General features: G+C 44.3%; 1 protein-coding gene across 4 annotated transcripts in view; it reads left to right on the forward strand.

Moving 5' to 3' along the window:
- PRKCQ (protein kinase C theta) overlaps window positions 1-16,008 on the forward strand; it is a 168,963-nt gene that overhangs the window by 35,684 nt on the left and 117,271 nt on the right. The window contains exons 1-2 of one of the 4 annotated variants that reach the window (XM_040645447.1): window positions 14,166-14,288; window positions 15,168-15,294. In XM_040645447.1, the coding sequence (XP_040501381.1) occupies window positions 14,254-14,288; window positions 15,168-15,294 (162 nt within the window). In that variant the 5' untranslated portion in view covers window positions 14,166-14,253. Of the gene's footprint in view, window positions 1-14,165; window positions 14,289-14,952; window positions 15,035-15,167; window positions 15,295-16,008 lie in introns of those variants that run through there. The other 3 variants (XM_008705412.2, XM_040645446.1, XM_040645445.1) reach the window with 3 other exon arrangements.

Raw genomic sequence — 16,008 nt, forward strand, 5'->3', positions numbered from 1 at the left:
AAAAAAAAAAAAAAGAAATCCCGATTATAAGAATTGGAATAGCTCTGAAACCAAGAGCTACGGCTTCATTGTCTCAGTGTCTTCCATAGGATGCTTGCCCTCAGGTGGTAGTAAATGAAAGAATGACTTGTTAAATTCCCAGATGTGATCAAGGCTAGGGATCTGAACGTGCGCCAGGAGATATCGGGGGCCAGGCCACAGAGGCCTCGCCGTGGAGAGGGACAGGCTGTAGAATCAGAGCATGTAGACCCCATCACGCAAGTTCTGTAACCTTGAAGGAAGTCCTAACTTCCACAGGCATCCGTTTCTCCCTCCTCTGTGATGGGAACCATCCGTCCTACTTCACATCATTGTAGGAGTGAAAGATGGGTCAGTATATGAAAAGCAGTTTCCCCTTTTTGGTATACAAGATCATTTTTAAAAGTCAGAATTGTAAAAAAAAAAAAAAATTCAGAATTGTAAACTCCTCAAAAGTAACTACTTAAAAATCACCTAAAATTCAGTCCACCCAGTGATGGCATTTTGGTTCAGATTTTTTTCCACTAAGATTTATGCGTGTAAATTTATTAATTTTTAAGTGAGTTTTTATTATATATATTATATATGTGATATATATACTATGGTTAGTATATCCCCTTTTTAGCTTACGATATCCTGTAAATATCTTTATTTTAGTGAATAACAATCTACTGGTTGTAAAATATTCCACTGTATTTTCCACAATATATTCCAATAATATATTTTTGGACATTAAGGCTGTTTCCAGTCAGGCCATTATTAAGCAATGCCGCAGTGAGCATTCTTGTATATATACCTTCACGTACGTGCCTTATTTTAAAGTCATTCAATACGTATTTTCTTCCGTAAAGATTGTACATGTCCCTTCTCCAAACTATTATGGCCAGATCTGTTTCCAAATTTGTGCTTTTTAGAGGTAATAAAGTTATACATTGTATATTACAAGCTATTCCTGATAAGCTGCATGTTGGGGGGAGGGCAATAACTAGATCTTAAATAGCCCATATCCGGTGTTGCTATAAAATTGGTTTACACTACAGAATAATTTTTTTTTCTATTTTCTCAGCCTTTTGGATTTTGGAATTGCGGAGAGGGGATTATGAAGCTGGCTAATTTACATTTCTTTTATTTCTAGTGCAGTTGACCTTTTTCATATTTTATTCACCCTTCGTAATATTTATTTTGTAAGATGTCTGCTCTCAAACTTTGCCAGTTTTATTAATTAGGCAAATACTATTTCATGATTAGGTTTGTCCCTTTTTATTGATGTTCAATAGCTTTTCACATATTTGTCAACTATTTTGCCACACGCTTTACAATTGTGTCTCCCAATTTGTGGTTTTTCTTATGCTTTGTTAATGTTTACCACACCTACATTTTTAGGTAACATAGTATAGACATGTATTCCTTTCTGGAGCCGGTCTGGGGTAACATATTCGAGACGTCCTCCCTAATTCCAAAGGACGTCATTATTAATCTACATATCTAGTACTTCTAGTTGTGGAGAGGTTTTATCTCCACATTAATGTCAGCAACCGATCTGAATTTTATTTTGATGTTAGCTTTAATATAGGTTTTAGCAAATGGCCACAGCCCCATTGATGAAGCAATCCTTCCTTCCCCACGGCCTTCAGATGCCATCTTTATTGTACACAACACTTTTGTAAATATTTGGAACTGTTTCAGAACATTCTATTTTATTCTGACAATCTGCCCAACTCTTCTGCGGCCAGTACCACACAATTTCTATTATTATACCTTTATTTTTTTTATTTTAATATCTATTAGGGCTGGGGAGGAAGGAGGGCTGAATAGGCTGGTCATAGGACTTTTAGGACAGTGAGAGTATTCTGTGTGGTACTGTAATGATAGAGACTTATCATCATACGTTTATCCAAATGCAACGAACGCACAACACCGAGAATGGACCCTAAAGTAAGCTATGGACTTGGGGTGATGATGGTGTGTCACTGTGGGTTCATGGATCCTAAGCTGATGGGGGGTGTTGATAGTGGGGGAGACTGGGGGGGGAAAGGGGTGTGTGGGAAATCTCTGTACCTTCTCCTGAATTTTGCTATAAATCTAAAACTGCTCTAAGAGATGAAGTCTATAAAAAAAAAAACAAACAAACCCCAAAACTAGACATTGCTTCTGCAATTGAAGAGCTTACATTCAAGTGTTGTGTGTATGTGGGGGGTGAATACAAAAAGATAAATAGAAAATTGGAGCAGATTGCAATTTAGCAAGTATTGTGATACAAATGGCATACTACAAAACAGTGCTTCTCAAGGTCGGCGATGAAGAACCAATTTTCAAAAACAAAAGAAATTTCCAGGACCTATTAGCACTAGCAACCTCTTTATTACCTTCATTTTTGAAGAGCCATTTGTAAACTGTCAAGTACTCTATGCATATTACCTGTTATTTCCCCCTAATCTGTAACGGATTCCTTGTTAGAACGAAGACACTTATTCACCCCTCCTACCTTCCACTCTGGAGAACAATGAAATTGCAGTTACGAAATGCTGCGGTGTCCTCTCGAGAGATTGTTGTCTTCCAAGAACGCGCTGAAGCACATTGCGAACAATGGCTCTGATCGCAAAATAATCTTAAGAGCTCGCTAAACATTCACCAAGTGAGGTCACAGCTTGGCATTTGCAAGAGCTGTATCCCATCATCGAATGCTTCTTTTTCTTTTTACCATTTTTTTCCTTCAAAGAGGCAAAGTTTTTAGTGTCTTCGCGTTGTGTGTGTGTGTGGTGAATGCAGGAAGCCCCTCGGGGATGTGCACGGTGAGCAGCGGGCCAGCTCCGTCCACGAGCGGGGTGCCTGGCTGCCGTGCCTGAGGCTGCGGCCGGTCAGGATTCACAGCATTGGCCACGTCTCGCATAAATCTGAGCGGGCCCAGGGGCTCACATCGGGCGGGTTACACAGTCTTTCGGGGCGAGCAGTACTCACACTTGATGCCTCTAGTACTTGAGTATAAATCCAGCCATTCGTCCCGTTCACGTCCCTCCCTGAATGATGCCCGCAGCAGCAGAACACAGGCACGGTGGAGAGAGAAATGAAGACTCCAGCGGACCTGGGCCCCAGTGACACTTCTTCCACTGATTAGACAGGTAACTTTGATCTCTTGCCTGAACTGCTCTGAGCCTTAATCCCCTCATAGCTTCTGAGAGAGGACAGACCACTCGAAGACAAAGAGCCCTTTCAGCTTTCAAAAAGAAAAAAAAAAAAAAAAAAAGAACATCAACTAATTTGTTCTCTGATTTATTCATTCATAATTGATTTATCCATTCACTTATTCAAAAGGCATTTATTGGGATCGTGTTGCATGTCACCTACTGTGCTACTCGTGGTCCCCGGATGGGAAGGCGGTATGGATGAGAGAGACCCATTGCCCCAGGCCTGTGCACTCCCTTCTTTCTGTGGGGCTGGAATTCACGAACCGTGGGGAGGTGATGAGAGACGGTGAGGGATGAATGAGGGAATCCTCTGGGCTTCACCACATTTAATGCATTTGGTCAGAACGGTTCCTCAACCCCAGCATTGTTGATGCATTTGTAGGGGGCAAGGGGGGGGGCTGTCCTATGCATCAGAGGTTGTTTAACTGTATCTCTGGCCCCAACCCACCTGATGAGAGTCGCACCCCCTTTCTGACACTTGTGACAACCAAAGAGGTCTCCAGACATGGCCAAACGTCCCCTGGAGGCAGATCGCCCTGGTTGAGAACCAGTTATTTAGAACCACCTTAGTGCCCAGCACTGTCCTACATGCTGGGCACATCAAAATGCAAAGGACACGGGCCTGGCCTCGTGGCGTCCGTGCTAGTGCACGCTTTCTCGACCTTCCGTGTGCACCTCGCGCGTGGAGGGCCGCAGATGGCTGAGCCCCGCCCACAGAGCTGCTAATTCCAGTGAGTCTGGCTGGGGCTGGGCATTGGCCTTTCTAGCGTCCCCCCATTGATGCTGACACTCAGTGAGAAGCACTGAGCTAGGGGGTTCCCGTCTTGCCGGCCAGGGGGTTGTCCACCGCCCTTGTGGTCGACTTACGGATGTTCTCTTCGCACGCAGTACAACGGGTGTTCCCTGCGGATCAGAGTCTTCTGTGGCTTTTAAAGGGAGAAAATGGACCCCAAATGGGTTACCCAGCCTACAATAAATCTGACATGTCTCAGGAAGAAAAACAAATAGAAGATGTCATGACCCAGAACAATGACAAATGCTGGTCAATCTTATTAATTTTGACTTCATGCTGAACGAACAGATTAATAGGTCAGTGAATGTGCTAGTGTGGGAACCTAAATGGTGTCTAATTTCACAGGTTCCGTGGATTCTCAGCTGTAATTACAAACATGCTTTTACAACCCACTCATTTCTAAGTTGGGGGGACGTTTCTCTGTGCAACAAGATGTGGGTGACTCCCCTAGACCCAAGCGCACACAGCTCGATCCAAGGTCATCTGACCCCAGTCTGCCTTTTCCTTTTCTCCTGGTCTCCACCCCTGGCCCATCCCCTCCCCTTCTCTGCCGCACTCTTCATGTGACGGCGGTAACTCAGATCAGCATTGCCAGTCGGGGCTCTCGCGAGGAGGATTCCCTGTAGGTTATTCTGCACAAAACTCTTAGTTCATCTGGGGACTGAGCACTGCTGTTTCCGTTCGCTGTGGTGATGCTACCAAATACTGTATTTTCTTTGAAAAGCGTCACACACCCTCAGGAGGAAGTGGGGTGTGGTCTCAGAGCAGCACTGGGAGGCCAGGGGTGTTTTGCTAGTGGTGTACCCAGGAGGGAGAGCCTGTGTTGCCATTTCTTGTTTTCTCTGTCTCTGACGCAAAGTCCACGGTAACGGGCCACATCACTTTATTAACAGGATCAAAGGGCAAGGCAGTAGAGCCCAGGCTCTCAAAACCTCCTTCTTGTACCCAGCACAGAGCTCCGTATACAGCAGGTAGCCTTAGCAGAGGCTTACTGAGCGATGGCAGGAAATTGATGTGCACGTGGCTTCTTTCCTTAGCCAGTAGTCTGGGTGTATAACATAGTCCACTGAGCAAGTTAGCATCATTGGCAACTAATTTTCATCGGGGAGGATTTAGGAATCTCTGGGAAAGTCCTAAGTGATTCCACCAAACAGTATTATAACCATTTCCCATAAATTAGTTCATTTCATCCCCATGACAACCCCAGGAAGTAGACCTATTATTTCCCCCATGTTACAGATATGGCAACATAGACGCAAAGAAATGCGGTCATTTGTCTCCGACTCTGCAGTTGTAGAAGCCGGATTTTCTCCGTGGCAGTGGCATTTCCACACCGGTGAGCTCAGCCGTGCGCCTCCATCCGCTGCGTCTCCTGCCATGCAAGGGCCAGAGCGGAGTGGGCTCCAGCTTCACCTTCTCAGTCAAGGTGCTCATTGGCCAGGGTGCCCTGGGCCCTGGCGCTGACTTGACACCTCTGGCTGAGGTGGTGTGCTTTTCCTCACTCGATACCTCACTTCCAGAAAGGAGACTCTGACTCTTGTGCCTGGGGAAGATTAGCAAGTATCCTGTGTCTCCTGAGAGTTACTGGGTTGACAAAAAGTAGAATCGCAGAGAAAAGAGTCCCCCCCCCCCCAGTTTGATTGAGGTGTAACTGACAATTTAAATTTGGATAACTTCAGGTATACGGCTTGGTGATTGGATGTAGCTATACATCGTGAAATATCAGCACCGTCGAGCTAAGTAACATACCCACGTCACGGTTACTCTGTGTGTTCGTGGGGGGGGTGGTGAACATTGTCTTTCCAGAGTCAATTTTGACACAGAGACAGAGCATAAATTAAATTTGCTTCCATGACGAGACAACATCTTTGGACACCGTAAGTGATTACCCGAACTGTGGTTAGGAAATGGTGCCAAGGAGACCAAGTGTCCCCCAGCTTTCTGTGAAGCAGTCAGCTTGGTTCTAGGCCCTGGCCATGCAAATCCTCACGCATCCCAAGCCGCCGTCTCTCACAGCATGAATGGCAGAAGCAGGGAGGTGAGACAGCCCACGCTGGTGACATCCCGGGGATGTTACCCAGTTCGGCAGTGTTGACCTCACTTCCAGATGAAAGCTTATGCTATTCCAGGAAACTTCGACTCCAATTATATTACCCACTTTTTCACAGCTCTGGGGTAGAAAGATCATTAAACCACAGGTACTGACAAAGAAAAACATCAGATTAGTACCGAAGGTCATTAAGCAAGTGGGCAGCAGGGAGGCTGCTGGGAAGGCCCGAGCCGATTGTTGTGATCGTCCTTTCTAATTCGGGGCTGGCAGACAGATGGAAACCACTCTGGGGGAAATCTCCATGCTCTCACTTCCTTCCTGAGCTAACCTTAGGAGGCATTTTCTAACAAGAAATAATGAACTGGTTTGGTTGAAGATGCTTAGCAACCAAGGCTGGAGTCCAGGCTCTGCTCTTTACTCGCTCTGCGACCCTCAGCAAGCCGGGTACCCACTCAAGCCTCAGGCTTCTTATCTATAGACTGGAGTTAATTACCCCCACCTCCTGGACTTGCCGAGAAGATGAAATAATGTACATATATGTGAATTTACATGTGAATTGTAGGGGATCCAGTGAATAACCCCTCTAGGCTATGCTTGTGTTTGGAACAAATGGAGAGAGAGATCAGAAGTCAGAGAGATGGGGGGAAAAAACAGTCAGTTGGAGGCTGGATTGGTGGATCTGGCTAAAGTGTTCAAGCAAATAGGTGGGGTCTTTGTTCATGGTGTCGCGGGCAATGCTGGACAGCGGCGGCCTCCCCGGACAGAGGTGGGTGGACCCTACCCTGCTTATGGCAGAGAACAGTGGAGAAACAAGCTGAGGGGTCAGCAAATCCCCCCCGCCAAAAGAAAGGAGGGTCTGAGCTTAGCAGGTGCAGTTTGTTCTTCTAAAACTTACCCATCCGATAAATCACTCTTCTTTCTGTGGGGAGCAGGGAGGATTTCTGAATGAGGCAGTACATGAATGAGGTCCCCCCAAAATGAGAAGGATTGGGGGATGGCTGTTGTGCATGGTGGAGAGGACAGAGCCTTCCAAACGGAGGGACGGGTATACGCAGCCACTGAGATGGGTGGTCGGGGTGCACGGAGCACCAGAGAAGTTAAGATGCATTAAGAGGCGCGCTGTGTGGGGAGGGCACGTGGGAGCCAACGCGTGGAGGCTCTGGAATAACAGGTTAAGAAGCCAGGATTTAACTCAGCAAGGACTGGGACCGTGCGCTCGAGCACTGGTGCAATCCGTTCAGAGCTCTGCTCTAGTGGACGACCTGTTCATGTCACATGTTAAAATGAGCGTCAGGATAGGAACAGTGTCATCCAGGTGTGTTCTATGTTTCAATATTTGTTTCTACATTAGTTTTGGTCATATTAGTTCTTTTCTGCTGGGGCTGGCATGACAGAACACCGCAGACTGGGAGGCTGGACGTCCAAGATCAAGGCACCCTCAAAGTGGGTTTCTGGTGAGAGCTCTCTTCCCGCGTGTTGATGGCTCCTTCCCACTGTGTCCTCACATCATGAAAAGAGAGAAATCTCTGGTGTCTCTTCTTCTTTTATAAGGACACCATCCTATTGGATTAGGGTCCCACCCTTATGACCTCCTTGAACCTTCGTTACCTCCTTTGTGGCCCTAACACCAAATACAGTCATACGAGGACTTAGGCTCTCAATGTGTGAATTGGTGGCGGACACAGTTCAGTCCCTGATTGTTGGTGGGGGATGTCTTGTTAGTGTTTTCAGGTAGGAGGACAGTACTAGCTCCGTCAACAAATCCACTTCCGTCCTGGTTCTAACAGCGGGATGCATGTTCGGCTTACTACGTTCTTTAGTCGTTGCACACATACTGTGGGGGTTATTTTAAAATATTATGTTCAGGTCATGCTTATTATTTTAATTCACTTTTGAGCCCATATTTGTGGGCAAGAGCTAATATTTAATCTGATTCTTTTTATTCTACTTTGTAGAAGACTTAGCAACTTGGTAAAACACTTTTCATTCGATCGTTCACTATTTACCATCTTTCTTCTCTGCCCATTGCAAGGCAAGTTATTCTTAATTTATAGGTTATTTTCTACCACAGTCACTTCTACCCAGGAAACCTTTCTATCTGTAGAGAAATATAAAAGCTACAGATGTTACTTAATTTGCTCATGTTTGTCTGATGTTTAATTTCCCAAACTTTGGCCGAGCTGACCCATTTGGATGCCATTGAATGCTTTTTTGTCTCTCGTTCCCAGGTTGACTGTTGATTCGTTTGTGTTCTCTCTTCTACATGTTTTCGGTTTTGATATTTCTGCGAGACTCTCCCTCTGTCACTGAGACGTCTCGGCTAAAGTATAGTAATACAAATGCTAGCCACACTTTTGTTTTTAAATAAAGAAGTATGCTCATTCTTATTTCACTTGCTGCAGAGAAAGAGAAGTCTTGGGGGGTTTTTTGTTGTTGTTCTTGTTTTTTTGGGGTTTTTTGTTTTGTTTTTTAAGCTCATGAGAGCATATAGAACTGTTGCTTTCTATTTCTTTGGAACTTCTCTTCCTCAGCTTTTGTTAGGTGGTGGAATCCTTAACATTACTGTGAAAGCATTTGGAAGATTTGATTGGTGGCGGGTGAGTCAGTCTGGTTAAGTAGGTGAGTCAGCACCCAGGGAGTCAAGACCAGAATTCTCAGTTCAGCACTCGCTGGTGTATGACCTTAAGCCTGCCGCTGAGCAATTATACTTGGCCATCTCCCCATGTCAGAGCTGCTTGCTAAAGACAAATGAGATCACACTTAAAGGTGAAAACATTGAGTCATAAGAGTAAAGATTCTCTGCAAATTTAAAGTACGTATTAAGATGATATTTCACAGCTGAGATAGCGAAAGCACAGAAGATTGGGTGGGCATACCAACGTCCATCTTGATAAGTGTCGGCATTGAGATGACTCTATCAGAGGGTAATAAGTGCTCTCGGAGAGATACATGTGGGGTTTTATGGGAGATCCGTGGCAGAGCACAGAGGGAGGCCACATAATTCAGCGCAGATGTGCTCCTAAAAGATTCTACTCTCTTCCTGCCCTTTTTTGGTACAAACGAATAAAGTCAGGAAAGTCTGTCGGAAAATATATCAGAGTTGCAGTAATAATAATAACAACGAATATTTTTGAGTTTACTGTGTGCCAGCCCCGTTCCAAGCACCTCCATGTATTTGCCCATTCCATCCGCATTGCCCTTTGAGACAAGTAATGGCACTATTCCCACATTCCAAATGAAAGAACAGGCTTAGGGAGGCTACGTAATTCCTGCATTTGAGTTCATAATGCCATGGGTTCTTTGTCTGTAACAATGCCTGGGACATTCCCCTTGTAGTGACTTCACTACTGCCTGCTGCCTCGTTGGACCAGAGGATATCCTTGCAGGTAAAAGAAATGCATGAAGATTAAGAGATTATTTCAAAAGCATTGCTTTTGAAAATTAAGTTCCTCAGCAAAAATGCATTGAGTATCTCTTACATATCAGACAGGGGGCTCAGCCCTGGAGATGCATGGCTGATTAAGGCTTGGTCCCTACTCTCAGGGCTCACAGCCTTGTTGGGTAAGACCAATGTGAACCAATACAAATAATTAAGTATTATAGGGAAATCTGGCTGTGTGAGTACCAGCACTGGATCTCCTCCACAACCCCACAAAGCTAACTGAAATGTCCAAAGGAATGTGTTGATCGAGAAAACCCTTTGTCACAGCTCGGGTCTAGTATTAAGGCGCCCACATGCACTCACTCTGGAGGGGTTTTGCTAGATACATTGCGGATGAAACCAGAGGGACTGCTCTGATTTGAGTCACATCCCTCTTCTGACTATCTGTAGTACCTCCAGAATGAAGCAAGAGAAATCCTGGTGGCGCTCTGCTATGTCCTCCAAATGTGGACACTGAGAACCAGGAGACAAAGAATTTGAGTGACAGGATCTACTCCACTCAGAAATGGGAAATGGCAAGCCGTGGCAAGTACAGATGGCAGGTACTGTCTCACAGCCCTGCCCAGAAAGCTGTGGGGGACCTGGAGGGCTGCGTGGACTCCACCAAGATGTGCTGGAGGGAGGATGATGGAGGTGGAGGGAAGAAAGGCTTCAAAGAGGAGGTAGGGACTGAGGAGGAACTTGAAAGATGAGGAAGTGGGGGTGGGGTGCAGATAGAGGATGGAGTGAAATAGGAAGGCGGTCCAGGGAGAGGGAAGAGTATTACTAAAAGGCCAGAGCTGGGAAGCAGCTTGACACATCAGACAGACTGCAATAGTTCTACGCGGTCCTAAGTAAGATCCTTTGGGCTGCAGCATGCGGATCTGACCAGGAGTGAGAGGCGCCAAGACTGGGTAGAGTGACATGTGAGCTGGTGCAGTGTGGAGTCCGGTTAAGGTGAGTGGAGCAGGGAGGGGAGCGGGAAGGAACAATGCAGACGGGCTCTGGCGAGAGAGGGAAAAGGTGACCTCTGAGTGCTGAGCTGAGAGCCATGGTACCAGTCACGGACCTGGTAAAACAGAAGGGGCAGATTCGAAAGGCAGGGCAGTGAGTTCTGCTCAGCTCTGGCAGGTCGAGGGTCCTCAGGAGCTGTCCAGGAGAGAATGGAATGTGTGATTGTGTAGTTCCAAAGAGAGGTCTGTAGAGGGACCTGACTGCTGCACTGCCCAGAACAGCCTGGCCAGGCACTCCTATACACACGTTGTTTGTTGTCAAGGGTGAGGCCATCATGAATGGCCAGCAAAGAGGACATTTATGAAATCTGCATTCCACAGAGAGACTGGGAGAAGGCATCTCTGATAGATGCTATTCCAGTGCATGTATAATTATACATAGCAATTCCCTTTTCTATTTTAGCACCCAGGGAAATCCCCCTTCTCCTTTACCATCAAGCTCTGAGCACAAAAGGCCAGCCCACAAAAATCCTTCGTGTTAATTTCACCCTTATATGCTAATTACAGATGTTCTAGGCTCTCAATATATACATATGTACACATACTGCACATACACACAGGTGTGTGTGTGTGTGTTCAACAGGGTTGTGGAAATTTACACTCACAACAGCATTATATCAAAGTGTAGGATTCGTGTTGTCCTTGCCAGTGTTAGGTAAGAGCATTTCAAAAATACTTGCTAGTTGCATGGGTAAAAAGTATCATTGTGTTGTATTTTCTATTTTAAGCTTTATAACTCGTTTTATGATTATAGTTTAAATCAAGAGTTGAGTATTAAGGATCCCCAAAGAAAATGCATTATCAAATTCGAATATTATTTTTTCTCAGCTATTTGCTCCAAAATGCAAAAATTTTTGAAAGAGCTTAAATAGCAGAGTAAAAGCTATTTATTTTTCTTAAGGCTCTGACATTTTTCCCTTCAGTAAATTGAAGCTACTCTTGATTACTTTAGATTTTAATTTAATGTTTTATTATATGAATTCCCAGTTTCCTAATGTGTATTCTTTCATCTGTACCTAACGTGCATTTTATCTATATGACCTGTGAATTTATAGTCCATGCCTTGAAATGCCAACAGCATATCTTAAAATTTTGGTCTTTAAATGATCATATGGCAAAATTGATGGTTGTTCTTGCTGTATAATTCTGTGAATTTAAATCTAGATTTCTGTGATCACTGCCCAAAATCAGGCTTAATCTTCTCTCCAAAACTTGTTCATGCTATATCTTTATAATACCCTGTCCCCTGTCCAAAGCCCTGCTAACCACTCTCTCCAGCCTTTTATCTTTTCAAGAATGTCGTGTAAATGCAATTATATAGTATCTTGCTTAATTTTTTTTAACAATTCTTTATTTATGAGAGAGAAAGAGAGTGCAGGAAGGGGAGAGTCTCAAGCAGATTCCCCACTGAGGGCGGAGCCCCATGTGGGGCTCAACTCCATGACCCTGAGATCATGACCTGAGCTAAAAGCAAGAGTCAGACAGACGCTTAACTGACTGAGCCACCCAGGTGCCCCATATCTTGTTTTATTTTGCATTTCTTAAATTGCTCACAAGGCTGAACATTTTCCCACATACCCAGTTACAATTATGGTGTTTTCAAATATTTGGTGTAGTTTGTGTCATTGCCACTAATTACTTGGGTCATAGGCAGTTTTTGTTTAGTTTGTTTTTACAAATTTATGTACACTTATTATGTAAGAATGATGCTTAGTTATTGTCCATTGTACTTGCCATGAATATCTTCCCTGTTAAGTCTTTGCCTTTAGGTTTTATTATTTTCTTTAAATGTGTAAGACTTACAAATAGTAATAGCACTTGATGTAGTAATATTGAATACCCAGTGATCCAGTCTGAGGCGATATTCCTAAATTTTAAAAAAATTGTAAAAAGGTGCTTATCACAGCTATATTTCTATTATGGAAAATCTGGAAATAGTCTAAACATATAAGACGTTAGTAAAGCAGATCATGGAGCTGCCCCTCCTTAGACTATGGTGCAAGAATTAAAAGGATGCTTGCAAAGATAACATACTAACTTGGACAATTTTTCTGGTAAAATGTTAAATTAAAAAGCCAAATATAGGGGCGCCTGGGTGGCACAACGGTTAAGCGTTTGCCTTCGGCTCAGGGCGTGATCCCGGCGTTACGGGATCGAGCCCCACATCAGGCTCCTCCACTATGAGCCTGCTTCTTCCTCTCCCACTCCCCCTGCTTGTGTTCCCTCTCTCACTGGCTGTCTCTATCTCTGTCGAATAAATAAATAAAATCTTAAAAAAAATAAAAAAATAAAATAAAATAAAAAATCAAAAGCCAAATATAATCCCATACACGCAGTAAGAGCATAGCATTTAGAACAAAACCACAAAACCTGTTCATTAAAAAAGACTAAAGAAAACACATCAAAATCGTAATAGTGATTTGCTTTTGCTGGTAGAACTATGAGGAGGCTTTTTTACCAGTTTTGTGTATTTTCTTTATATTGCATAGTGATCACATTGCTATTACAGGAGGGGGAAAAGTTCTGAGTAGCTCAGGAATAAAATGCTTTCTTTTGCCTTAAAAGCGCACCGCTGAGGGAACAACAGGATGGGTGCAGCGCACAGATGCCAGTTCTGTCTTCTAGATGTCAGACTGTCAGATCGCGTCACCGTGACTAGACCTTTAGAAAGAGAGGCCACGGCTTGGCCATGGAACAGGTGCATGCGTTGTGTAAACTGCCAAAATGCTTACGCGGGAGGGGCTGGGGCAAGCGGACCTGGACTGCTAGGGAGATAGGAGGTCCACTGATGTGTAAGCAAGGCGTGGCGGAGGAGAGGCTTCCACCACGACTCTCTCCCATACTGTACCAGAAACCCTGGTCACCCTAGAGGTTTCGCTCTGCTCCCCGGACAGACTTTCCCAGGTGCGTGCTGAGCTGCTGCTGCTAATTCTGAACCCAGCCTGGAAATAGCAGAGTGACACAGCCGTCACTAAAGGTCACTGTGGTTGTCACTCAGGCTTTGTGAGTCAGTGATCCCTCCAAATTCAAATCCGAATTAATTACTCACCTTTACTCGTGTTGAGGAAATCTTCAGAGTGTCCGCACATGGCACTCTCATAAATGAGGATAGTTTTTGGCGATCCTTCCTGATTAGCGCAGAAAGATAGATTTGTCCAGAAGACCTATGTGACCCAGGAAAGGGGGGTTCTCAAGGAAGTTTTCTCCAGCGTGCTCTCAGTCATTAGCTCGGCTCCTGTCCAAGTTTCCTAAACTCAGAAGATGAAGGGGGCCCCTAAAGACACGTCTAGAAGTCATCTAGCAACTGTTTCAACAGTGTGACTTACACAGAATGTGTTCCAGAGACTAAGAACACCTGGCAAATATGATGATTCTACCACCGTCTCCTTTAATTACACCTGCTACACTGTGGGAAATTGAGACTTCCTTTAATTCATGAAGTTAATAGCAGTTGTCGAGAGCCCCTAAGCTGTCTCCATAGGTTCAAAAAATACGCAAAGACCACCAGCATTTCGGAGAACTAGCGGTCTTTAATGGCTCTACCAGATTCGGGATTATGGGCCTCAGATGTCCAGGTATGCCGTTGGTGCTCACAGGCGGGCTCCTATTATTCTGAAGAGTTGTCTTTCTTCTTTATACAAAGGTCGAAGGGACAGCTCATGCTTTGTTCTTCTTATCTTTGGCTTACTTAAGAGAGTGAGGGAGAAGTAGGGAGGAGAAAACAGTTCAAGAAGATACAAGCAGCAAAGGAGTAACTTTCCACTGAATACCAGATGATAGTTTCACATGAAGGGGACCTCATGGAAAAGTAGGTTAAAAAAAAAAAAGTGGGGACTGGGGGTGGGGGTGGTTAGTTGAGGTAAGTGGCCAAAAAAGACAAGGAAGGGCTGGCAGATGCGAAATCAGACTGGAATCCTAGAATCTGTTAGGCACCATTATGATGGTTTTCACCTCTCTCTCAAGGTACGAATAATTATTGGTAATTTGGCTTTTGTGAAGTACTTTGTTTATCCTTAGATGATAAAGCATGACTTTATGGTGGGCAATGATTTAGGCTTTTTTGAAGTGGTTTATAATGTTCAAAGACTTATCATAGATATAGATAAATACACGTATATGTATGTGCCTAATGCATACATATATACACATATACGTGACTGTGAAGAACGTAGACCTTTCTGGAATGTCTGCAGTAAACAGAGTTCAGCTGCTAAATGCCCAGAGCCAACTGCGTCACACACATAAATAGCCCATGTAAGAATTTTGTGGTGTCATATTTAACTGTTGTGACTAAAATAGACTCACCCTTTCTAAACTCATTTTCTGGTTATTATGTATTGTTTCTCGGGTACCTACTTGAATAATAGAAGAAATAAAATGTTGGAAATTTTTTGCCTCTCTCTGCAACTATTAAATGTCACTCCATTAAATTAAGAGTGGAATTATAGTTCTCACTGATGGGGTCGAATAATGCAGACGTCCAGAAAGCCTCTTTCGCTGGCAAGTCAGTCTGTGGTTTGGGGTGAGCCCAGGAATGTCCTTTGCAGAAGGGAAGTAAAGGCGTTTGTTGGAATGGATAGCTGAGCCATTTGAGCCCCTGGGCTGCTGGTGATAAAGGACTGGATGAATGGGAATGGGACACTGAAAATAATTTATTTTATAGCATTTGTCTTTTGTCGTTTTGCAGGGAGCAACCATGTCACCATTTCTTCGAATTGGTTTGTCCAACTTTGACTGTGGGTCCTGCCAGTCATGTCAAGGAGAGGCTGTTAACCCTTACTGCGCTGTGCTTGTCAAAGAATACGTTGAATCGGGTAAGCTTGAGTGGGTGTTCGGGGTGGGGGAGGAGGAGGGTCCTGCTGTGAACTAGGAGGCAAGTCCTTCCAGGAACTTAGAGTCATCTGGTTCAATCTAATTTTACAGCGTAGGAAACTGATGCCAAGCCAAGTACTTGCTCAGGGGTGTGGGAGCCAGGACATGATGTGAGGAGTTAATGGGGCTGATAAAATCTACTGGGAAGCTCGAGTAGAACATGGGACCCATAGTGTTAACCCTGGTTGTTTCCAATGATTACCGATAGAGTAAGTCTTCATAATCGTACGATGAACCCTAACGATGGCTTATTTCTTTGGGCTAAGCTTAGATGAATGCTAAAAGAATAGGTAGCCATTGGAATCCAAATTTCAGAAAACTTACTTATGCATTTACAAAACCCTGGATGAGAGAATGAATTGTCCTGTTTTGTCAAATGTAAATATTTACAGGCAGTTCACGGTATGGGGCAAAGTGTGACAGATCCCAAGGTTCCTTTCGTGTGTTTAGATCCCTCGATTAAAATAATGCTCTTCTGCCTCGAATCTCACCACGGAATCTCACTACTTTTCTCTATCTCCCTGCATACCTTTCCTGTTTCAGTAGACACGTTGTAGAGCCATGTGGTTAACACCAGTGCAGGCTGGTTGTAACTGTAGGAGCCATTCCAGCTGACTTATGCAGAAAGGATTTATGGAGTGTCTAGTGTGCAATGG

The sequence above is a fragment of the Ursus maritimus genome, unplaced genomic scaffold (assembly GCF_017311325.1).
Source record: "Ursus maritimus isolate PB19 unplaced genomic scaffold, ASM1731132v1 scaffold_31, whole genome shotgun sequence".
Classification (NCBI taxonomy): Eukaryota; Metazoa; Chordata; class Mammalia; order Carnivora; family Ursidae; genus Ursus; species Ursus maritimus.